This window comes from Rattus norvegicus, chromosome 14, assembly GCF_021556685.1.
Source record: "Rattus norvegicus strain SHRSP/BbbUtx chromosome 14, alternate assembly SHRSP_T2T, whole genome shotgun sequence".
In the NCBI taxonomy this organism is placed as follows: Eukaryota; Metazoa; Chordata; class Mammalia; order Rodentia; family Muridae; genus Rattus; species Rattus norvegicus.
Genome location: NC_141547.1, coordinates 65,381,955 through 65,408,459, shown reverse-complemented (window position 1 = coordinate 65,408,459; position 26,505 = coordinate 65,381,955). Strand labels below are relative to the sequence as shown.

General features: G+C 43.4%; 1 protein-coding gene across 2 annotated transcripts in view; it reads right to left on the bottom strand.

The window, feature by feature from the left end:
* The window catches only part of Adgra3 (adhesion G protein-coupled receptor A3), a 94,958-nt gene that overhangs the window by 54,727 nt on the left and 13,726 nt on the right, over nucleotides 1-26,505 (bottom strand). For both annotated transcript variants that reach the window (XM_087583096.1, NM_001432811.1), the window contains 2 exon segments: nucleotides 9,007-9,078; nucleotides 1,610-1,681 (listed from right to left, as the gene is read on the bottom strand). In XM_087583096.1, the coding sequence (XP_087439222.1) occupies nucleotides 1,610-1,681; nucleotides 9,007-9,078 (144 nt within the window).

The following is a 26,505-nucleotide window of genomic DNA, read 5'->3' as shown; positions in this document are numbered from 1 at the left end:
AGTTTCATTTGGATTGAGAATCGGCTTAAATTCGTTGATAAAGCCAAGAAGAACGTGAATGGGTTTGGGTTTCAACTACTCCTGGTAGTTAATCTTTCAAAAGCTACTTAATCTTCCTGACTCTAATTATCTATAGGTACAGACAAAACCATGGACACTGACAAAACAGTTTGTGTGGCCATTGAAATGAACAACTTGAAGCCTTGCAAGAAAGCCAGTCTGGGTCTATAAAATCTAGCAACCACTGACTAAATGGCTATCTTTACAGCCCACTGAGTCTACACGTAGGAATCTTTCAGCTTGCAAGCTGTATGCCATAAGCTCAATTACAAGTCAGCTGTTTGGAATTAAGAATGTATTTTCTGGCAGGAAGAACACTGTAAATGGCAATTACCTTCCAAGGCAGGAACACCAGAAGAGCACTTACTGCGCGAAGCAGTGCAAACAGGCTATGGCACAGCCTAGCACAATTACCAGTAATTAAGTTAAATGCTACTGAACAGGATTATTAAACTTTTAGACGGCGGTACTTGAGACATTATTTAGGATAAGGAACTAAGCAAAAGCCTAAGGTTTTCTGAGGCACCTTCGAAACACTGTAAGGAACCCGTCTTTAACTGACAGTTAAGCTCCTTGGGCTGTATCTCGGCATGGAGATGTTACAAATATTAACCTTTCTGCTACCCAAGCAGCTGTGAAGACAGTGGTGACCCAAACAGGGAAGAGATAATGTGTGATGAGAGAAGGAAGAAGTCAGAGGGAAAAAGATCATGAAATGTAAGCATCAGTGACGGGGAGGAACGATGAGAGCTTGGCCCAGGGTAGCACTTTAGCATTCACTCATTGACCTTACTATGCACAGAACCAGAGTTCTTTTCCTTTGTCCTGCTACTCCCCTCTAAATGCACTTTCATCCTCTCTTAAAGAGGCTCAGTAAGCCAGAGTCCTAAGTCCTTGTCTGACAGCCATTCACTCCTAACTCTGGCCACAGAGTATACAGCACATCTGTGTTAACAAATCAAATTTTCTGTCTTTAGTTTGTCTTTTTACATACAAGTCCAGACCAAGGACTTGGGAAGTCAATTCACCCCCACCACAGCTTTGTGCATGCATCGAGAGCCTGAGTTCTTCTACAGAAGTGGGAGTGTGTGTAAGTGGCCAGAGCTCAGCAAATGTCTTCACAAAGAACATTGTGTGGCCTGGTCTATGTGGCTTTAGTTCCTTCACTTTCCAAATGTGAGAACTGTGGCAAGAGGTTAGCTTTCAGAGTAATAAAAGCAACTCTTTAAGCTTTGAAGGAAAAGTACACAAGGAAATGGCAAGCCATTAAATCATTAATAAGAGAGGCTGAATTTCTGTAATTCAAAAGAAGAAGAGTTTGACTGGAGTCAGAGCTTGAGGACTGTCTGTACAGGAGTTACGGCTACAGAGCTGACATGGTAATGAGTTGGTTAGTACAAGAGAGACACCCAAAGCATACTGATAGAACACTTCACTGCGCTCGGATGGCAGGGCCCTGCCCAGATGAGCCTCTTGTGTCAGGCCGGAATTCACTGCTAACTATTGAAGGAAAGGTTCAGACTCACAAACTGAGCAATTCAAAACTCACAATCTCTTCAGTGAAGACAGTCCCCAAAAGGCACCCGGGGCTATCCTACTAATAAGATTGTTCCGGAGGTCCCTGTGAAAGGAAAAGTAAGAGTTAGTCAAACAGTCACCACGACATCAAATATTTGAGCATGCTACACATTCTGACACAGATAGAATAACCAGTATGGAAGAAAAACCAAAGCAAAGAAGGTTAGGCCAAGATCTCCCCAGCACCGAGTAACAAACTGTGAATTCAAACTTAAGAAATCTGACCTCAAAGCTTCTTTGTTTCAAAGAAAAGCAGATGTCATAAAAGGTTACAGGCTCCTAATCATCCTGAAAATTCAACCAGTTTAAAACATGTGTATCATTTCTTCTGTTTTAATTCCTCTGTCATTTTTATGTATGTGTGGTATGCATTGTTTATAGGCATGTTTGCACACACGGAGAGTGCATGTGCACTGGCTGCATGTACAACATGTGCAAATGCATATGTGCATGCATGCATGAGCCCAAGGATGGCGTCAGGAGTCATGCTCAATAACACTTCCCCCTTACTCATTAAGGAAGGGTCTCATCACATGAGAGCTTGCTGATGGTCTTTGCTAGTCAGACTGCTCTGGAGATCTCCTGTCTCATCCTCCCTAGACTGGAATCACAGGCAGGTTGCCATGCCTACCAGGTATTTATGTAGATTAAATTATCGGTCATATAAACTATGGTCCTTACTCTTGCAAAGCTAGCATTTTAACCACTAAGCCAGGTTGCCAGGACCACACACCCATTGTGTGTATAATTTCCTCCTTAGCAGGCTATACTTTTATAATATGTCTGTGTGCATCACATATAATATGATGTGATATATTATATATGAGATATATATCAATCACATCAGTACTTGTACTAATCACAAACATCATTAAACTGAGTTATTCCAAAAAATATCTTTAAAATATGTACTCTGGAAGTCATGTGATTTGCTTTTTTATATTTTTCCCTCCCTGGGATTCTATAGTGATGTTCTCTATAAAGTGAGGTTATAAATAAACACATTATAAATCACAATATATAGCCCAAAGCAAGAAAACCAGGAATCCTGTATCTCCCTTCATTTTTTTCTCCTTCTCAAGCAATCGGCCATTCCCATGCCAGTATGTGAGCACAGCAAGGCATCAGTGTCAGTCATGTCCCCCTAGCCAGCCACCTAGGAGAGGGTCAGGTCTAGGAAAACAATCCATTCGAGTATGAGCTAGACCTCTGCAGAAAGTCAGTATTTCCACCAATCTTATAGTAGCACATCCCTTCCAGTAGGTGGCCTGCCCAGATGCTCTAAGTAAGCCTGTGTGTCAGGACCAACTTCAAAATCTTGTCCACTGAGTCAGTGTCCTCTGGTCCTCTGTCTGCAAAACAGATGCCCACAAACAAACAAAAAGTCCTTAAGCTTCTCTTTTCCCCAAGTCGATCTCTAATGGTGGCAACGTTGACCTACGCAGCCACTCGATTCTCCTGTGCCACTTCTCGTCACACATGGGTGCTGACATATACAATGACGGCCAGACAACATGAATGGAGAGAAGAATGCTCACCAAGCCGGAATGATAGGTAACTCGGAATTCCAGAGTCTCTCCTATTTCATCTGGGATTTGAGAAGACATCTAGAAGTAGATCCTGGACTTTAACAATACCTGTTCCTACAACACGGAGGTGGCCTGCATTATAGGTATCTAAAGACTATGGTTCTACCAGACAGTCAAGCCCATGCTCATGCAGTCTCCAAGACTTAGACACACAGTCTCCAGGCAGCCTTCTCAAACCCACTGCAGCTCACATGTCATCAGAGTTCCTGTCTACTTACGTTCAAGAAAAGACTCCAAGGAACAAGCCTTCCAGGCTGAGCAAAGACCTGGGTTTTCTTCCACCTCACCGGAGAGGCGCACTCCATGTCACTGCCCTCTCAGCCAAAGAAGACCTGTGCAGTGCGACTCCCACATGCGCTTCTATCTCTTCTTTTAAAAGCATATTCTAATTACCAAAGCAGCAAAACGACAACACAGGGGCTGCTTTCTGGAAAAGTCGCCTTGGAAAAGTCACATGGCAGAGGCTAGTCTCTGCTCATCTGTGGCAGGTCATTCCCTACTGTAAGCCAGCATTCCTGATGTGTCACTTCCCACTCTGTCCCCGAAGCTGATGCGATGGACTGGAAACCCTGCAGACCACTGCAACTTCACTTTTGTGATTCCTGCCAGTGTCATGGCCCCACTGAGTTCTGTTCACTCCCTTGAGTGTTATGCTTCGGAACTGGAATGTCCCCTGTGGGCTCACGGGTCTCTGCGCGGCGGTGCTACTTTTTAGAGGTGGTAGAAACTCTGGGAACAGAAGCCCCCTGGTTGAAGGGGCTCACTAAGGGTGGGACTTTGAAGGTAAATAGCTAGCCAGCCCTTCCCTTCTCTACTTCCTGTCTGCCATGGTGTGAGCTACTTTTGCATACCCACCCAACTTTCATTTGGACTGGAATGGGGCAAAAATGAATCTTTTCTCCTTATAAACCCTCATGCACAAAAACGAAGAAAATGTGGTCAAGTTCTTGATGTCAGGATTTAAGTACATTTTTCATGCTGTAGGAATTCATTAAAGGAACTAAATAAATTTATACCTAGAGCAATTGAAAAATTGATAACCAAACGTGCCATGAAGTTGGTCATCATTAAATCAAGGTGCTGGAGGTAATATTCTTTCAACCTCACTGGATATTTGAAAATGAAGTTGAAAAATAAATTATTGTATATGATAATAATGTCTCAAGTCACACGGGTCCTGTTCAACCCCCATGGCATTATCTGAGTGCAGATTTTAACACAGTTTTCTCATGTATCCTACCTCCTCGGCTATTCTCCATTGCTAGTGATCTTCCTGAGCAGAATTTTGATCATGTCTTTCGGTTAAAACCTCCAAAAGTTCCCACCAGTTGGGGGCGGGGGGTTGGGAGAAAAAAAGGAAAAGTCTTTAGAGCAACTGGCAAAGGTCCCACAGACCCTGACCTTCTAGGTCTCAAAGACAACTCTCTCTCTCTCCCACCTTCCCTCTTAAGCCTTCCCTCTTTCACCTATTGTGACCATATTTTGCAGTGAGTCTGAAAGGACCATTTCCATGCCAGCCATGTAGTCACTGGCGGAAAGCCTCCCGCACAATAGAGACTTCTATCCCCAACATCACAGCCTGCAAGAGCATGTTCTACTGGCCTGAGGAAATGAGATACTCAGTCTACAGAGGGTAAGGTGCATAGACAGACAAATGGACAAAACAAGCAGAGTTGAGGAACACAGTTTCATTAACAACCTTCACCTATCAATACATCTATCAGTCAACAACCGAAAGCCACAACAATCACCCAGCTCCTTATCAGGCCAGACAGTGTAAAGAGCATGGGTCTCGCACACTGTTAACACTTCTCAGAGATGACAGTGTCTTGCTGTCTGTCAGTAACTTCCAAGTGACGCTTCAAATGTGTACATGATACAACAGCATATTCCAAGAGGGAGCGATGGTAAACTGCTAATCATTATTAATTGCTGAGTGGGAGTAAATTGCTGAGTTAGGAGATAACATGATCTTTTCACTTCTTTAGTTGTATGCAAGCATCAATAATAAACTTTCTCTTGGTCCTAACTTGCTTAAGTTTGTAAGATCTTAACAGAAGTTTTTCTACATCCTATCTCTTCACTCTCCCGATGAGCACCACTGTCCACCTCAAAGAGGTGAGCATTGGTGTGTAAACAGTCCCTATTTTTCTGATGTTCAATAAACTTAAAAAAAATCTCTGCAAATAGAAATATATAATGACAGTCCTAGTTTTTTTTAAAGCATAAGTTTCCTTTCTCTGATTCTAAACAGCTTCAACAAGAGAAACTGACTTCACTAAAGCAGTTCATAAATCTGTGGTCAGTGATAAACTGTGTGTGATTCTACAAAATACCTCTCATGAATAACTGAGCAGTGTAATATGATTTAAAGATACACTTTTTCCTTAATAATAAAGAATTCTTGACATATTATATAATATTTAATAATAGCCATATTAATCAGACACTGCCAAAAAACATTTATAGGCAGACTTTCACATTTAATATTTCTCTCCCAAACAATGCAAACTGTGTCTAGTACACAGCAGTCTAATGTTAGAATATACTGCTAAATCAGAAGGTATTAGGTCATAAAAATCTACCTGAAAAGAAGCATAAGACTTGTTTTCACAAAACTGAAGGCTTGTTTTAGGTGCCTGGTCTCACTGAGGAATGTCACCGTGCAGGCTTGTGTGGCAACACTGGTCCCCAGCTAATGGCACTGTCTTGGGAGGATGAGAAAGCTAAGGTGGGAGCCTTGGCTATTTGATGGGGGGGGGGGGGGGCGCTAGTCTTTCAGAATTACAGTCAACCAGCTTCAGGTGGAACACTCTACCTCCTGTCTGTTGGCACCCTGGGACTGTATCATCACTCTGTGAGGTGATGACCTCACACAGCCCCAAACAGTTGCTCCAGCCGCCCAGCCTATCCAGCCTTCCATGACCTCTCTGTGAACCGTACCCACTGGAACAGTACGCCAACATAAATCTCCCCGCCACTTTCTAGGCAGCAACAGTAAAGTTCCTGTGGTGGCCAGAAAGAGAAATGTTCTCCAGTCCTGGGCACTTGAAGACTTGGTTCCCAGTTGGTGGTACTATTTGGGGAAGTCTAGGTGCTGTGTGGACTCGCTGAGGAAGCATGGCCCCAAAGGAGTACGTCCACCTACTTCCAGGCTGTTCTCTTTACTTCACGCTTACGGTTGAGATGTGAGCTGTCAGGTCCTGCTTCCGTTATAAACCCTCACTGTTGCAGCCAATCTTCGCAGTCAGGACAGACTCCTATCTGTATGGAATCTGAAACCTAAATAAACTCTTCTAAAAATTGCTTTGGTCATAGTGTTTTCTTGTGACAACAGAAAAATTACCGAGATGCTCGGTAAAAGCACTGACTTCTTTAGACAAGAATACATGAGCAACAGGATGAGACGCCTTTAACTGCAGGCATCCCAACCTCGCCTTAGCTGGGCGTGGCAGCCACAACCTGCCAACCCAGCAGGACACTCTCTGCAAGTTCAAGGCCAGAGTCCATGTCTAAATAACAACAAAAGCAGCAACAAATGTAGTAGTCATCATAAAACTAGCATCTCACATTAAAAGACATGAGAAGCCAGCAGACGTAGCTGGCTCCACACCTCTCAGAGCCATGTCCTCCACAATGGAAATGCATAATCCTTACTCATAAGCTGGTGTCCCGGGTGCCCACATCCCTCTCCGCACAAGCACGAAAGAAAGAACAAAAGAACGGACACTGTGTTTTCGAATCTCCTTATAAACTAAGAACTCTTTCTCCCAAGCCCTTCATCTTTTAGGAGCTAAAGACACTGTCATCTGCTGAAACAAGACGCTGAGTTAGTTACTCAAGTGACCCCAGCATCGCATGTGAGACTGATTTAACAACTGGGAATGAACCACGCTAGTCAGCAGGAAACCCTAAACTCTGTCTGGTGTACAGGCATAATTTTTTCCTCACAGAAGCCTGGTGGTATTTTGGAATTTCAGGTATTAAAAGGGCTAAAAAAATTTAATGTATCTTAATATACCCACAATGGCAACTTAATTTATTTCCACTATGTATAGAGATTTATTATCAACAAAAGGCAGAAAATATGGTCAAAGGCAAAGCAAGTTAAAACCTATGTGGAGAAAAGGCACAGTGCTGGGTGCAGCCGTGAGCATTAGCCGTGTTAGCCAGTGTTGCTGGCAACATGAGCAACCACATGAGGCCAAGCTGTGTCTCTCTACAACACACAGCACGGACAAGCCACCAGCGCCTGTCCCTGTGCTCTGACCACGAGCTCCCTCACCTGCCCACACACACTAAACGCCCAGCACTGGGCTGCATGCCGGCCGGTGTCCTGACAGCACTGTTTTGCAAGAAGAATGCCTTATGGGGAAATGTTGCCTTCTCCATTCTAATGCCCAGTGATGTGGGTCCAGCAGCGTCTCCCCACTGCCTAGAGTCACCCTCACTCCACTCTGGTGAACTGCTCCCAGAAGGACAGGCTCCTTCTTTTCTCCTGATAGCAAGGAAATTCATTCCCTCAAGCTTCAGGCACATCTCCCCTCAACCAAACTGATCCAAATATCCATTCCTGAAGCAGCCACAGAATGTGTACAAAGGATTAGTCTCAGCAGTAGGCCCAGAGCTGCTGATGGAGGTAACATCCTGGAGACTTTTGGACTGTGAGGACCATGGAGGAGTAAGTCAAAACAAACAAACATACAAAACGTGCACACTAAGTCCTAAAGTGCCAAAAAAGCCTGTATGCATCTATACATGTTTGTACGTAGTCTTTCTGCATGTTCACATGCTTTGTACATGTATGTATAAAGTATGTAACTGCACCACTACAGATTTATAGGGACACATAGGAATATCAATACACATAACTTAAAGTCATGCAGTAAAATGACTTTAAGTATAGAAGGAGACAGAACTCTAGTTAAGCCAGACTTCAGCAACCCAAGCAGTCAAGTGCTGGGGGAGCTGGACTGCAGAAGGCCCTGGATGAATGGAGAAGAGAAAGCTGGGTACAGAAAAGTCAGAATTTTTTGAAGAGCAGAGAATCAAGAAAACTAGGCTAGACTGTAACTTCACAGAGATGTTCATATATGATATGGCTCCCTTATGTACTTCAAGTTGTACTGTAAATGTTCACCTACCAGTACAATTTTAAACATGACCCTTGATCCAGCATTCAGAACACATGTGAATAGCATTTGCATTCCCTAAAATCCACCTAAAACAACTGTAACACATCAGCTCATAGGAAAACTTCTAAGTAAAATATACTATTATATTCCAAGATACTGAAGAAAGCACCAGTTTACCTAAGCGGTACTCCTTGATATATTTGCCTTCTATTTTAAGACAGACACATATCATTTTAGGATACAGCTTCCAAACATCTGTGCTAAGCTAGTGAGTGGTCAGCTGAGTCCACAGCTTGTTTAGTAAATAGCTTTACTGGAAGCTCTGCACAGACTCCCCCACTGTCACTGTGCTGACACGTATAATAAACACATCAGTAATACCAACTCAGTACTGTCGGGATTGTTTGACCACTTCACAGCAGAGCACAGTCACACACTGTGAGGCCCACATACACTGGGACTGGTATCTGACTCTTCCCAGAAAGTGTACTGACCTCTGAATCAATAACCACTTCTCACTTAAACATCATTTCCTTAACTCTGGCATAACAAAATGTAGGGAAACTAATTTTAATTGAAATTGTTGGCCGTTCCATTTGGCAGGTTTACAATTAAAACACATCTAAAACAGGAGAAATACTCACAGTCTTTCGAGGAGACTTAACCCAGAAAATGAACCATTCTTCAGCTCGGATATCTTGTTGTTGCTCAAAATCCTATAAAATGACAAGAAAAAAAAACATGTAACTTGTCTAGCACATCCCATGAGTATCAAAGTAAGTGAGCTCACGCTGTCTAAACACAGGGACTTCTCAGACATCATCAGCCAGAGTTTTAGGCACTTCAGAATAATGTAGTTTCTTTCCCAAAATAGCTTCCCTATCTTGTCCCATCTTCAATCAGTCTTGTCATATTTAGATGAAAACATTAAAAAGGAGAAAAAGGAACTGACAATAGCTATAGGCTCAATACAGGGTAAAACTGGTCACCCTGTACTGATTCACTCAGTCAGCTCAGGAACATAAAGACCTATGCTACACCAAGAAATGTAAGAGGACACATGATATGTGACCCAAAGGGTACCGACCTAACAGAGAAATCTATCAGATACTGTGTGGATACTGCTGGGTCTTGCCTGCAGTTTAACAATATGCAAGTGTGTGTGTGTGTGTGTGTGTGTGTGTGTGTGTGTGTGTGTGTGTGTGTGTGAGAGTGTGTGTGTGTGTGTGTGTGTTTATGTGGGGGAGAGTATGGGGGTACTTTGCCTTAGCCCTCACTGACAGACAGAGTGGTCCTATCATCATGGCTTATCTCACGGGCAAGGAGAGTGCTCATTAAAAACCAAACTAAAACCACAGAGGGAAGGGTGCTCCTGATAGGACCCTCCCCCAAAAAATGACTGCATGTATTTTATATTGCTTCCTTTCTACAATCTAGAATGTCTACGGTGTTAAGCACCTGACCATCAACAACCTGCACCACGAGGGTAGGAACATGAAGAGGAGGAAAAAACAAGAAATCAGAGACAAGAACTAAGCAAACAGCCAGATGACATCAGCAAATGGCAGGCAGACTGCAAAAACTTTATTTTTACTTATATGTATGTTTGTGTGTCTGTGTGTATGCAGCACATATGTGAAGGTACCCTCAGGGGGCAGGAGAGGGAGTTAGCTATGATGGGGCTGTAGTCCACAAGCAGTTGTAAGTCACCTGACAGTGGTGCTGGGAACTGAACCCAGGTCCTCTGCAAGAGAGTGCAACTCCATTAGCCAGATTTTGAAGCCAAACAATGTCTGCTCTGCCCACATGTCTCAATATCCAACCAGGTTGGTCAGGAGCCACACAACTGCCATTTGAGACAGAGAACTGTGTCACACATGATGTTGCCACTCAGGAGCAGCTTTGTGACAGGTAGAACAGTCATTACATGGAGACACAAAGACTAACAGGGAACTTCTGCAAGGCAAGAGTGTAGGTGTGAGTCTCTGTCATTAATAAAACAAGTAAAAGGAAAAGCTAGCTGCCGTCCGGCTTTCTTTGTTTGAAGTCAGATTTGTAAAAGAAAGAACAAACAAACGCAGGGAGAGAAGGGCAGAGGGACAGATAGGGGGATCCCTCCCTGTGATAAATATAGCAGAGTAGCTACTGTGGTGTGCTTGAGAGCTCTGAGTCAAGCTTGCCCCGGCTCTACCACTTTTAAGTCTCCTGTTCTCCAGCAAGTCTCGCCAGCTCTGTAAGATTTCCCTGACTCATAAGATGTAAGGAGTAAGAACGGGCTCATAAACACTAGCAGGAAAATTTAACAGGCACGACACACTCAGTGAACAGCCATTAAGGTACAGGATTTGTTTTCCTGATTCTGCTGTAGCTGTCTTCCCTCGGTTCAGTGTCTGTGCAGCCAGCGTATACCTTGCAACCAAAATATCACATTAGGTAGTGTTCTGTCCTGTTCCACAGTATCACTTAAAAAAGGCAGTGCCAAAAACTGTAAGAATGGGAAGAAAACAAGGTGCGAAAGCATCTTCACCAAAATACAACAGTGTTTTCTTCATTGAAAATGACAATGCTCTTTAAAAGAAAGAAAAGTAGTTGGTTCAGACCAGGAGAAACTGAGTCATACGTATGACTCCCAACGTCTGTGCCGTAGGCTTCGCCAGTCAGTACAGAGCAAGAGTCTCAGCCCTCAATACCAGGCAGAGCCTGTGCTCAGTCACCAATTACAGCTTAATACCAAGTGCATCCTGACCCTGACGCCACGATTTCAACATGATACACAACAGACAAATGCTTGAGGATCCTAAAAGGCCAAGGTCAGAGGACAAATACAATCCAAGGCAGGTTTACACATCCAGTAAAGCTGCTACCTAGGGGAAAAGATATGATCACATCAGTTAAAGAGCAAACAAAATTAATACCACGGACAGAAAAGAATCTGTATGTAGCAACAAATAAAGGACAGAAACAGGAGACCCAGAAGGCTTGCAACGTTACTGCGGTGATGTGGCTGACATTACTTCTCTTTGATGGTTTATAATTCATGTTGTGAGTTCTGAAATACTTTCAGGGTGTACTCCGCCCCCAGTAGCAAACATGTGAATCTTAGAAATTTTTGCTTTAAATTGAGTTAATTTCGAGTACATGTATATTCCAGAGGTAAAAGCTAAAAGAAATGCATAGTGATTTGAGATTCCAGAGCACATTTATTTATTTACTTATTTCGTTTTTAGATCAAGCAATGCTCATGTATTGAAAGAAGTATCGAGAATGGTCACATTTGGAGCCCAGGTATTAACAAAGACTCCATCACTTCACTTCTTAAGTAGCCTTCAGCATCCTTAAGACTAAAAAGGAAGATACTACATCAGAATGATTACTGAGATCCCTCCCAAATGTTCTACACTGAGTAATGTTCTAATAGGCAAGGCTGCTACATTTGAGAATGGCTAAGAATATATAAGTATTAACCCAAAAATCTGGGGGGGGAAATATACACTACTCAGCTCAGTGACTTAAGATGCCATTTCTGAGTGAAGGATGAAACTCAGATATAGAGGAAACTTGCAAAGGACTGGTGGGCACTGACTGAGTGGCTCTGTGTGTGATTTGGTATGGCTTCAGCAATGGGACTGTCATTTCCTCAGTCATAAAGGCTTTACTGCAATAAATGATAGCTTTTATTGAGGAAAGTAAAAAGGAAGACATTTCATCACACTTAAAAAGTTATAACTGTAACCTTAAAATATAGTTTACAACCTCAAGTTAATATATTCCATCTACACATTACTGGATGTGTTTAAAGATTTTGTGCAGGAAAACAGGATCGGAAAGAATAAATCCACGCTGCAGACAGCTTTTATACTCAATTTTGAAATGGGGGGCTGTGGAACCAGCAGGTGCTTAATATCGTATATCACGATGAACCTAAAACCCATTCATAATCAATATTTTTGCTGACACCTTTGAAAATTCAAACTCAGCCAGAGTTATAGAGCTTATATAGACGCATTTCTGTTCTATACTAATGATGTGAACAAGACACGAACTACAGACAACGAGCTAAATGCTATTCAGACTCCCAGCTCTGCGATTCCGAAACTGTATGGAAGAGTGATACCCACTATCATTTCACACAGGACCAAGTTAGTGTCCTGTGTCATCTCTACAAGGATGAAAAAAGAACAAGACTTAAATGCAGACAGATTTTTTAAAACATCACAAGCAAACAGAAAGATATGGATTAGAAGTTCTCAGCTGCTTGCTGCTAATTAGATCCAAAATGTATCAGAAATCCGAGAGCTGTCAATAGAAACCACTCCCTGGATCTCAGGAGTCACTAAAAGACTTCCCTTTTGAAAGGAACTTGAGCACTAACCACTCAGCTCAGCTTCAGGAATATAATGTGGGATGTTGACTGCGGGAGACCAGACCAAGATGAGCAATCCCTTGGGCTGGGAGCCACACTGAGTGGCAGTTGTGCTGCTTAGTTTTGACTATGACCACCTGAGTAGCCTCAGTGGGGGTCTGCCTTAGCTAGGGTTTCTATGGCTGTGAAAAGACACCATGACCACCGCAAAAAACTTTTCACTGGAGTCGGCTTTCAGTTTCAAGGGTTTAGTTCTTTATTGCCATGCGGGAAGCACAGCAGCATGCAGATGACAGACATGGTGCTGCAGAAGCTTAGAGTTCTACATCTGGACAGGCAGAGAGCAGGAAGTGAACTAGCACACTTCCTCCAACAAGACCACACCCCCTGAGCACTGCTTCCTGTGAGTCTCTGGAGGGCGGGGAGGGGGGGGGACTGGCATTTTCTTCCACACCACCAAAGTACACTGGTCTATGGGGATGTCTGGGGTGGGGGTGGGGGAGTGGGGGGGCAGAGGAGGTTGTCTTAAGTTGATTGATTTGGGAAGACCCAGTCCACTGTGAGCTATACCATTCCCTAGGCTGTGTATCCTGTGTATCCTGGGTGAGACCACAAGCTGAACACAAGGATGAACGTAGTTTTCTCTGTCCTCGACTATGGATGTGCTATAGTTAGCTGTTTGATGTTCCTACTTTGAAGTCCCTGTGATGTTAGACAGTAACCTGGAAAGGAACACTGCAGTGAGCCCCTTTCGCCTCTACGTTGATTTTTGCCAAAGTGTTTCACACAGTACTAGATGTGTGTGAAACTATTACAATGTGGGATGGGACAGACGATGTCTACCCAGTACCTAGGAAAAGACTTCACTTAGGACCAATGAAAACGTGGACATATGCAGAAAATACAGAGAGGGCCAGAGGAAAATGAAATCAGATTGTTAAAAGAAAAAGGAGTCAAGATTGAAGTGATAACTCAAAACACAGAACACAAGCCCGGACATCATATAAAAGGGCCTGTAGCCTCAGTACCGAGGGCAGCCGAGACAGGATGATGATTGATCATTTGAGGCCAGGAGCTCAAGGACGGAGGGAGACCCATGTCTCATTTAAAGTAAATAAGAAGAGAAAAAAGGATGGTGACTTTATAGATGACTGTGCATCCCCAATCAGAAGAGAACATTGGCTTCATCAAGACACTCAGTGTAAGGCACTTACCGCATGGAGACTATAATCTGTTATGGGGGAACAACCACTAATACTTTTCACCATCAGTGAGCTCAACCCCTCAGGCAGGAAAACAGGCCAGTGAAAACACTTTTTATATCTTTGCAAAACCTTCCAACAGACAAAGGCATTTAGGTAAAATATATTACATGCTACATGTCACATACTTATATGAATATAGTGAAATTATCATCATACAACTAGAAAAAGCTAATTACTAAATATACTATGGGTTCCAATAATGTTTTGTTTTTCTGTCTACCAAATGCATATTAAAATGATCAAGTATTGCGGTTACAAGAAGATAGAAGTCCTTAAATAGTCACGTAGATCAAAGTACAGGATCTAGGGATATAGTTTGCTTAGTAGAGTGATTGCCTATCATGCACAAAGCTCTAGCTTCAAAACCTGCCACCATACAAACTAGATATGGGAGTGCATGACTGTAATCAAGCACTGGGGAGGTACAGGCAAGAGAACATGCATGCACGTCACCTGAAGCTACAGGCTACATGACGAGTTTGAAGACAGCACGGATGTTTTTAAGACCTAGTCTTCAAAAAACAAAAAAAGGAAAAAAGGAAAAAAAAAAGATAAGGCATATACTCACATAGGAAGTTTCCATGCCTTGACAGGTCTAGTTTGCTCTTATACAAGCTACAGTACAGATTGATACACATTAGACCTACTGTGTAGAATAATGTGTGCCCTTTCTACAACCTTCTCTACAGAGTAAGGAGAAAAAGAAAAGCAGCCAGGTTCAGAGGCAGATGAACCATTAGCCTCTCTTGGCATGCACCCTAAACCTTTACGGCTACCTGCCCTCAGCTAAAGCCACAAGTGGAACTCCTTTAAGTGAATGTAGTGTTTGGCTATTTGGTTCTTGTTTGATTTTTGTTTTTCTGCTAATGAAACCATATGCCAAACAGTTCTCGATGTTGAAGTCCAGAGTCTATTACGTGCAACTGAGTGCGCTGCTCACCAACGGTTCCACTCTTGATTAGATGAATCAATTCATTCACTTCTGCAGAAAATCACTCCACGTGGTATGTTTCAGTTTACATGTTTCAAAACGTTCTGCCATTACTCCACTCATTTAACACACATCTAAAAACATGTAAGATACATAAAGTGCATGTATCTTTTCATGTTTGAGTATGGCTGATAAATCTCAGAGACAAAAAGACAACCATGCTGGAGAATGCCTGAGAACCATGCTGAACAGCCTCTCCTCAAGTGGATTTCAAGAGTTCAGCTCTAACAATACCAGGAAACAATGTGCCATCTGCAACCACCAAAGTGGTGCTCAGGTGCCTTTCCCCAAAGCCACTCAGTAAGACAGCAGCTGGTCAAAAGGTCCCAGCTGCAGTTTTCTGAAGGTGCTCACTCTGTAAGAGTGCCCAGTCAGTGGGCTGAGAACCACAGTAGATTCCAGCTGTCTGACCACCACAGGCTGCCCCTTAGGCAGTGTCCACCCCATCACTGATGGGCCAGCCCAGACTAACTCATAGCTGCAGGGAAGACAAAGGCCTCTCCTAGCCCATGCCCATATATCGTAAGCTTTCATAGATGCTAAACCTAGACCCTTCCCGCCCCCTCCTTCCCTTCATTTTCTTCAGTCATTTTGTTCCCCAGTAAATTATCTTGTACTTCAACCTCCATCCTGACCTGATCCCCAAAGGCCCCAAATGACAAGGTGCTCACAACATCTGTTCAATAAATGAATTAAATAAAAATATGGCTGGGTTTAAGTTTCTCTGTTCAAGGATCCTCCCCTGAGGACAGTGAGATGCAGAGTAGGTCATTTACTGGCCTCTAGTGGTACAGAGAAGTATAAATCTAGCCCACTCCTTCCTCTCTGAGGCTCCAGGGATTTTTCTGAGAAAAATCAGATAATGCCCAGTTGTCTTTCTCCTATTCCAAAACCCTAAGAAGTATGTCCATGTTATTGCCCTTCTAACGTTTGGACCATCTTAAAACCAACGTGGAAAGAAGTCTCCAGCTGCTGGGGGAGGAAGAAGCCACGAACTTCTCAGTAACTGTTGTTGGCTCATCTGTGCTTGAATTTTATGTCTGGATCTTTACTTGTGGCTCAGTGTTCATAACCACGGTTTCACTACAACGCCACACTGAAATTAAAGGTTGTGTAATAGAAGACAGGACAGTCAGTGAGTGAGGACAAGCAATGCCTCTGTCAGAATTTAACATTTCAGTGAGTGGGTGTCTGCATTCCTGTGCCATAGAAAACTTTGAAGCCTCATCTCTCTTAAGTTCACATCTAATCTACCTATAAAAGGAAACTGAGGCTTTGGAAAATGCTCTCCAACTGAGGGCCAGGGAGGAATGAAAAGAAGCTCAACGAGTTTTAAAAATACTTCAGGGCCATCCAAATTATATTTTCATGACTAAAGATATTCTTTTAAAAATATCTGTTTTTAATACCCCACTGCCAAGCCAGACAAATTCGAGTGCACACACACACACACACACACCCAGAGTGAGAAAAATGGGTTTTCTTCTGACCTCTGGTGCACAATTATACGCCAATGCATAAACACAAGCGTACACACACACACACACACACACACACACACACACGGGGGTGTGGAAGAGAAAGAAGAGAAGAGAAGAGAAGAGAAGAGAAGAGAAGAGAAGAGAAGAGAAGAGAAGAGAAGAGAAGAGAAGAGAAGATAAAAATGAGTTTTCTTCTGACCTCTGGTGCACAATTATACACCAATGCATATACACAAGCACACTCAAAAAGCAAAGCACATTGTCATTTTAAAATCCTCAGGATTAATGACACAATGCAACACACAGCACATGCCACAATAAAGTATCGGACACATACCAAAAAGAAGGAAGCCCTGGGAAAAACAGTAAAGTGTGAATAACACAAAGGCAGGTCTGCGGGGTTACAATGTTAAGTAGTTTCTCCTCAGAGTCTGCTCCTTAACCTCACCTAAGCTATTTTCAAATCGCAGCTGGAAAGACATTGTGTAAAAATGACCACGCAGACCCGGAATGGTTAAGTGACTTGGAATTCTGGTTGAGAGGACTGGGGATTGGCAGAGATTCTAAAGACGTGGCTCATTGTGGTGTGGGGAAAAGAAACCTCCATGTTTAGAGAAGCCAGCTCTTGAGAGGAATAAATCATCTCTCCAGCCCCATGGCATCTGAGAATCTGCCTACGCCTGTCCTCCACAGTTCTTAAGGCTGCTTCACAACTTCCACCTTAATCCTTCTGCTTTGAATTTGCAAATAAGTCCTCTGCTCAATTTTCCAGACCACTAATTCTCTATATCCTGAGTCACTTCCCTTCTGCCCTTCAGCCCAATCATTGACCCCAGGACAGGCTCCTTCACATCTCAGTCCCACACCAACTCCGCAGAACTCCCTTCTCATCCGTTCCCACGAACTACTCTTGCCCTATGGATCTGCTATTTGGATCTGAAATACAAACTAGAATTCTCCTGAGTTAACATTTCACCAAAGCTTCCAAAACACTGGCTCCTTGCCGGCTCGCAGTGTTGATTTCTCAAATGTACAATGACCCTTTCTGGTTGTTCACTGGACTGATCAATACTGAGGGGCAGCAGAGGACTTCATTAGCATATATGAAAATGAGGATGGACAGATACAGCACAACTCCCTTCATGTCAAGTTTGGGAAGTCTTGTAATCTTAGAGTGGAGCTACAAAAGCTGCAGGGACTTAATAACTTCCTGCTCCCATCTCCACTGTTTAGCCTCCGCAGATCACAATGAAATCGTCAGGAAACAAGCAAGGTTGTTCTGCAGCTGAGGCAACCTCAGTTCTGCAGCCTCCCCTGGGCCCAGCTAAACAGAGCATCTGTCTCAAGGTCGTCAGTTCCTGGCTGGGCACTCTCATTACCCACGTCTGCTGCCACTCCTCACATTCTCAGTTCTTGGGACTCTTCCAGAGTGCCGTTCAGAGACGTCATTTTTCTAGTGAGCTGGCACTTTCTCTCCTGGGCTGTAAGTTCCCCTGCTGTGGGGTCTCTCCATCAGCCTCATCCATCTGCTGTATTTACTCCGAGTGCCCAGTGCTTTAGGGCCAGGGGAGCGGCTCTCTCTCTCATTTTTCAGCCCTGTTTTGGGTTTCTGCTACAGTTTTCACCATGATCTTGAACAGGACAGAAGTGAGCAAGAAAGATGGGGTGTGGGGAAGAAAAATCCAAATATCTTATTAATTATTACTTTAATCACAAAAGTGCCCTGTGAACCAAAGTTCAGGTTCAGACCCCATATGAAACAATAGGATGTCCCTGAGCATAAATGTTCATTTGCTCTATGCCCTGGCCATGCTACTGGGGGTCACTGCATCACCAAAGTGGGTCATATGATGAGCTAGAACGAAAACTGTGACGCTGTTCCCTGACTGAGCAAGCAAATCTGTCTGGGGTCCCTGTTCCGGTCCCTGCTTTTGCCCCAGTAGTTACTGAACAGGTAATACCATGACAGAGGGGAGACTCTGGTACTCAAACTACCTGGGTTATAAACATTAATACCAAGATCTGGTGTCATCATTTTACACAAGGTTCTTAATCTCTGTTACTCAATATCTCATCTATAAATTGTTCTAGGTATTTAGAAAATGAAAGCTTTTAGTGGACAAAGAAGCCAGCATGTGGGAAGGTACTCAAACTAGGCCTTTAGCAACTACTTCATAAGATCCAAGCAAATCACAACAGCCGGACAGGAGGGTTTCCATTCAGCCCTGCCCACTGGCACCTGCCTACGTGACGAGGCTACCATGCTGCCTTCCACAAGGCCCGGAGCACCTGCGCAGCTGGCCCTCTCCAGCAGTCACACTACTGAGGTCCACGTGCGTCTCTCCCATCTTTAGGGTAATCTTGTGCAGGCAACAGAATGGATGGTACCATGTAACAACTAAGCATGGGGTACACACATAGACCCACAGGGGTAGAACACTACCACTGACAAAGCACCCAGAACTAGAGCAAGGCGAAGCAGCATCCTGTTAATGAGCTCTCTCAGCAAGCACACTCAGAAATCCCTATTAACCGGAACGGAAGTCGCCTGAGTCAGACATCTCAGATTCACTCATCCAAGGAGTCTTTTCTACAGAATTCAGCCGGCAGAACTTAGTGTCGTTCTCAAAGCCGTACACAACGCCCAACTTCAATTCCCACAAAGTTAACAATTATATAAAATGAGACAGCAAGTCAAAACCATCAGCATGTAAGAGTGATTAGAGTCTTAAGATTAAAAGGTGCCGTTAATAACCACACAAAGACAACAAATACTGTGTGCTCTGGTACACAGTAAACCTTGACTCCCCAAATGTCTCGTTAAATGGCCTTCCGAGTTCCCAGGCAGTTTTCTCAAAGATCCGACACTCGAAATAATACATAAAGGCCTGGTTTGTTCCCTCATTTGCTTTCAATGCTTTACTTAGCAGTTTCATAAATAAAAAGTAAATAACCTATTTTTCAGCATTAACATTAAATACTGTGAATTTACATAAAGTTAAACAGCATGTAGTTGATTAAGAAAATCTGAAAGGTTTTTAACACCATACTAGATATCTTTCAACAATGTCTAAAAATGAAAAACTGTTTATTAAACAACACTCCATCATGTCTTAAAAACACATTAGCTCCTTGAGAAAAGGAAGCCCATTCTTCAATGTACTGTGTCAGTACATCACAGGGAATGTTGGACACTTAATATTTATGAATACAATAAAAGTGAGTTTATTTGGCATTTTAATCAAACAGAAAGCTTTCTACTGGGACTACACTGAGGTTCTTGAGGATTCAGAGTTTTGATTTTTCAGCTGAAATTTTTGATGATGTATCAATTACCCATTAACTCAGAATATATTTGAGCAAATACTCTGCTCTGGGAGTGACGCAACGGATACAGAAGTAGACCTCAAGGACTAATATACTCATGGGCCAGGTATTACGTGCTTTCAGAAGGATGTATAACTGTTCCAAAGTGAATACAGACTTTAAGTTGGCTGAAAGTGAGTTGATTAAGAGAACATATTTCTGAAATAAATGTATGTATGTATGTATGTATATACTGTACGTTGTCCCCTCCTGGACTCCAGTGGGTGGGAAGTTAAGGACAGACAAACAGTAAAGAGCCTTGTCCTCTTGCCAAGGTTTCTGTAAAACAGTTCACAACTATGCAGCTCAGAAGCTATGGCAGGGAGTGGACGGAGTCTTCTACCAAACAGAACTGGTCAGAGAAGGCCTACACATCAAAGGCATAGAAGACTCTGGGTTCACAGGAAGGGAGAAGGGAAGAGGCAGGCACAGACCACTGTATTTACAGGGTAGCTGCAAATGTTCAGGAAGCTGGGATTTTACAAGGCTAAGTAAGGAAGTCAAGTGCGGTTTCCTAAAGCCCACATTCTCAGCACAATATGCACAAGAGCCACACTTAACCTTATACCTCCTGCTCACTGCAGCACTGTTCAGACGGACTGCAGCAGTCCTGAAACCCTATAGCAGTAAACTGTGCCAGGTCTCCAAAGCTTAACCAGCAACGTTGTGCAATATCCAAGATAGCAAGTAGGTTCTTTAATAAGATGGAGAACAAATTTTTACAGTATGTATTTTTTAATTTCACAAGTTTTAAATGACAAAGCTCAAAATATAATAACAGGGCAGGATTCCCTTCTAAAACCCCTGCGCAAATGTTCTCCTTGAACAAATTTTAGTCAGGTGACTCAGGACCCTCCTCTTTAACCTCGGACTCTGCATCTTTAGCATGGAGTCTAGTTTAACAAGGATCTTGTTAAATTAGAGGGTGGGGGGAACCCACCTTCTCTTGATAGCTGATCAAAGTCCTCACTTCCCTGACATCCCTCAGACAGCACATCGCCTGGCTACCTTCAGCAAGTCAGCAAGAACCTTATTAGGCCAGGTATGCAGCAGTCTGTCCACCTCTACGTCTCCACTTAGTAATTTTCAATCCAATGACCCTCTGCCCCAACCTCCTTGGCAATCCACCCCCATCTGCTAGTATTATATTTGGAGTTGAGCCCAGTATCTCTGGCCCAACTAACATCCATCGAAATGATCGTGAATAAAGTTGTTGCTCTCATTTTAACAGGGATCCTAATCACTTTCTCTTTAACACACTGTTGAACGGAAAGAAGAATGCATTGCTTCTTTGGAGGAGATAAAATTTCACTAACCGAGGTTCTGATCATCAAATCTACTTCAAGCGTAAAACCCCCTCTTGGCTCCCAGGCTGCACAAAGCCAGGCAGAGCAGGAGTGTTTACCCTTGCTCTTAAGAATGTATAGCTTGAAGGGAATAAAGGTTGCCAAGGACCCGTATCCAAATTCCCTCCCAGGCAAGTCCCACACCACTGCTTTACAGTACCCAGGAAAGGGCACTGGTGTGTGGGAAGAAATACAGGAACAAGACATTCGCTTCCTGTGAAATGGCATATTAGAAAGAAAATGCTATGTGCATCCAGCCCTCTGTGCTCTCCTTCTCTTGAGCCTGGCTGAATTAAGAAAGGGGGTGGGGGAGAGGCAGAGGGTGAAGGTAGGGGAGAGGAAGGTAGGGAAGAGAAGGAAGGTGGGAGATGAATGACTTAATGTGAATAAGTAATGGACTCAGGCAGATCTTAAGCCACAGACTCAGAGGCAGGTGTGGAGCCCCCTAAGCACAGCTGAACGTTTAGGAAAGAAGATGCTAAATCAGATCACTTCTCTACTACAGTGTTCAAGTTAGGCCCCAAACAGCCTCCGTCCATACTGACCTACCTTGATCTCACTTACAAGTGTTCCATGGACCAAGCCACTGAGTGTCTGGCCAATCACAGCAAGGAAGTCAAAAGCTACGAACGAACGAACGAACGCTGTGAGACAAACTCCCCAACAAGCCCAGGGCCCATCTCCGCGGCCACTTCCTCACCTCTGCTTATGAAGATAACCTTTATACATGCCAGAGGAGCATGTACTAAACTGTTTACAGACCTTTGTGGTGACCACCCAATTCTAGAAACTTTCCTACAGAAGTGACTTTACAGAAATAAACTTTATTTAAACCAAGAACTTTTATGGTTTAGTTTTAAAATACCGTTTAATACAATATTCCTAAACTTGACTGAAACCCTCAGTTCCCTCAGAGAACTCAACATACACGCACATTGATTTTTACTCATCAGGTACTTGGTGATGAAGATTTATTGAGTGTGGACTGCAGGCTTGAGAGCATTAGAGATGCCGGGGGAAATAGACCAAAATAAAACTCCAGTCTTCACCAATGCATATTCCAGTGGCAGCGGTACACAACCAAAACAGCAGGGTATGCAGTGTGTCAGTTGGTGAAAAAAATCTCTTGAGAAAAATAAGAAGCCGATATTAAGGTCTAGTTAAGGTGAAGAGACCATTGTGAGTATAATGACAATTCCCAGTAAAAATTGGGCTTGCTTTTAAGTAATTTTTATTTCCGTAGCAGTGACCACATGCTTAAGAAATTAGAAAACAAAGATGAACATGAATAAGAAAGTAAACAATTCTTATGTACAGTCAAATATGCCCACACCTTCAGAGCTCAGACTCTTGACACTGTCAACCATGTACATAGACAAGTATAGATTTTGTAAGCATAGATCCTATCACAAACACCAGGGATGCCACCTTCTTCAGCTACCAACTCAACCTTTCCAGTTCAGTCTATTTTCATATCCAGGTCATAATCAAATTCCTAAGTATCTCAGAAATATCTTTTACAGATCTTTGTCTAAACCAGTATCTAAGACCACACCTATATTTTGACTGTGTCGCTAGCAACATAACACAGCCTAATCCTACTGCTTGATGAACAATAAATAAATAAACAAGAAAAGGAGTGACAGCTCGTGGCTAAGAAGGTAAGATCGTGAGGCCATCCTGAGGTACACAGTAGGTTCCAAGCTGACCTACTCTTCATTCAGAGCCCTGTCTCAAAATCAGTCATCATCATCACTATCAACATAGACACTGTGGGAGATCCTCTGTGGTAATGCTTTAACAGTCACAAATACCACGTCCGGTTCACGTGGACTGACTCTATCAAGAAGAGAGGTCAGAAATCCTGTTGTACCTTGCGCTGCTTGAGTAGAGTGATGAAGCATCAGGCCTTAAACTCGAAGACTTGTAGTCAGTTGAACTTAGCCTACACGGTGATTTCAGTTTGTTCTCAAGTCTGGGAACTTGCCAAAAAGCACATGCTCCATCCTGTTGCAAAGTACAGTACTTACACATACTGTATGAAATGAAACTACCACGAATTACTACCAGCTATAGCAGAGCTCAACATTATTTGACTTGTTTTGTTAGAAGACTAAAGACAGGTCTGGGGAGAGAATCAGGAGGTAAAGCACAAAATACCCAGTCTGGCATAAAGTCAGGCGAGGTGGCATACATCTGTAATTCCAGCCGTTTTAGGGAAAACAGAAGGAAGAGACGAGAAAATCCCTGGAAGCTCCCAGTCCAGCTAGCTTAGCTTGGCATGTGGAGAGGTGAGCGACAGAGAAATTCTCTCTCAAACAAGAAACACAAAGACCCAAACCCATGGCTGCTCTCTAACTTCCATATATATTCTATTACATGATCTCCTGCATACACACACACACACACACACACACACACACACACACACACACCCTCACATGTGCTTGAGGGGAGTGCTATCATATAGTCAAAATACTAATTTCTAAGCAAATATAAACTCCATTTTCAATTTAAAGGATTCTTTTTAACTATTAACTTGTAAGACAATTACATGAGTAAAGGACTAAAAACTAAACGGAGCCAATTCTTATTGGGTAAGAAAGTGATAAATATCCCATCTTGTTTGTCTTGGGTAAAGTTACTTCAAGGAGGGAAGGTTGGCTCGGCAGTCAGCACTTCAGAGTGCAAATGCCTACAGTTCTTACAGAGATACAGTTCCCAGCACCCACATCCCTCCTCACAGCCTGAGTGTAGCTCCAGGGGATACAAAGGCATCCATGGGCACAAACCCATACTCCAGAGACACACCTATATATGTAATTAAAAATAATAAAAATACATTTTAAAGAAGTAACTTTAAGAAAATCAACCAACAGATCAGGGAAAGCTTCTTTGATAAATATAGATGAGCCACGAAATTAATAGGGATGATAACAAGAAAGAGGCTGCAGGCATTTTCCAAGTCCTAAAATATGATTGATTTGGGGATGATAAGACCCAAAACTGTTAACTAAGCATTAAATAGAATTAAAGCTATTATGGCCTCATCAGTGTAGGTGCATGGATCACTGCTTGCCAGACGAGAGCTGGACTCTGAGAGCTGAGGGGTCACCTCAGAAACCCAGCTTACAATGCTGGCTGTCAGTGCCAACTCCCTGAGCTCAAACCTGGTTCCATCTCTTAGCTGTCCAGTGACCTCGCACCTTAACGGGGTGCTTTCTCTGTCGGACTCCCCAAAGCAAGACACACCTCGGGTCTTGAAAGTAACTCCAACGCTCCCACACATACCACAATTATGTTCCGAACGGCCCTGATTTTTGATGGCTGCTCAGTCCTTTCATTCTCCTTTAGTTTCTCCGAATACAGGCCCCAAAGATCTGTGGTTGCTGAAGGGAGCTACTCTTGTCAGGATGACAGAGAATATATGAGAAAAGATGCCGGATTCAACCTGGTTTGGGTTTGGGATTGGGGGGGTGGGTATTTTTGTATTTAGGGTTCCATCTGCCTTGATTTTTTGTTTGTTTTTTTTCTAAATACTTATTTATTACATACACAGTGTTCTGCCTGCATGTGAGAAAAGGGCATCAGATCTCATCATAGATGGTTGTGAGCCACCATGTGGTTGAGGGGAATTTAACTCAGGGCCTCTGGAAGAGCAGTCAATGCTCTCAACTCTGAGCCATCTCTCCAGCCTCTTGTGTGTGTGTTTTTTTTAAGATAAGCTTTCATGCATCCCAGGCTGGGAGAGAGCTCAGTACTCTGAAGCTGAGGATGACCTTGCATTTCTGATCTCCTTTCTCTATTTCCCAGATGCTGAGATTACAGGCTGGCACCACTGTGCATGGATCTAATACATGTGCCATTGGAGACCACCCAGGACGTGCTACATGCTGGGTAAGCACTCTACCAACTGAACTACCCAGCCTGGCCTGGAATCAACCCGTGGACAATGTAGCGCTCTCTACTCTATATAGAACCTAAATAATTACAGGAGTATTAAAAATTACTAAAGAAGAAGGGGGTGGGGAGGAAGGTGTGTATGGCGTGCGTGTGTGTGTACGTGTGTGTGTGTATGTGTGTGTGTGTGTGTGTGTGTGTGTGTGTATTCCACTGAGGAAATTTTTACTATCTAACAAAAATGCCTATGATTCCTATATAATGGATGTCCAAACATTCACCCAGAGCTCAGAAATTCGGACAAGCAGCCTGGCTACTCATTGAGCTGGGAACTTAAAACTCTATTCCTGTGGTGGAGGAAGAAACAAGGATATATCAGGGTTCACATGCTTAATGGGCTCCTCAAGTGCTCAAGTCCTAAAGACAGGAACTGAGACAAGAGAGAAATCGGGTTAATGCAGGGAGAGCTCATGATCCCAATGTTGGGGTTTGCCCTGGGGAAGAAGGGCAGGTCTCAACTGGCAAGTGAAGGGCAATTAGAGCAGCTAAGAGCAGTGAATAAAGGCAGGAAAGGAGCCAGGCTGGCCAGATGCTAATCCTAGCAGCCCCCACCGTTTCCAGCCCTCCCTGGCTGCCTCTGCCAAGAAGACAGCCCCTGTACTTACTGTGTGAATACCAGATAATGATGCAATGAATCCCTCTAATAAAACTACTGGGGCTTCATTAACGTCTGTGCCTTTTAAAAAACACCTCAGTGATCTTGTCAGGTTTGATTTGGTTTTGTGAGCTATGTAAATTCACAGAATTCAGGCATTTAAATAGCCCTTAAGGACAACCCAGCTCAAAACCTCCCTTCCCTGTGAGGGAAGCGAAGGCCAGAGTACCTGTGAGGAGCTAAGAGCTACAATCTGGTTACACTTGGCAAAGCCAGTGTGAATTCCCCAAAACCATCCAGTCAGGAGGCTTTCCTCTGCTTCCTCCTTCCTCGTGTCATTATTAAACCGGGATCTTGGAGCACAGAACCACAGGGAACTTGAGTTAGAAGAGTGGCAGACACTGATTTCATCTTCTGATGAAGACATTAGGCAGCTACCCTGCCCTCCAACACCATGATGGTCTTAGTCCTCCCAGGTATGCAGGGCAGCTGAGGTAAGGTCATTTGTGATTCTAGGATAGAACAGTCAGTCTCAAGAATGCTTGAGCAAGGCAGACCTAATTAATAGCCAACGCTACATTACAAACCAAAGCAGGACTGTCCTGGTCACTCCCACAACTACTGCAACGAGAGCAAATGGGATAATAAACATCTTCCCTTCAACAACTGGTCCCTGGAACCTCAAATGCTAGGTGCAATGTCTCAGCTCCTGTCTCCCCATCAGCCAGCCTTCTCTAAGGAAGCTGTTCATTGAGCACCAGTCTCCTGTGACAACT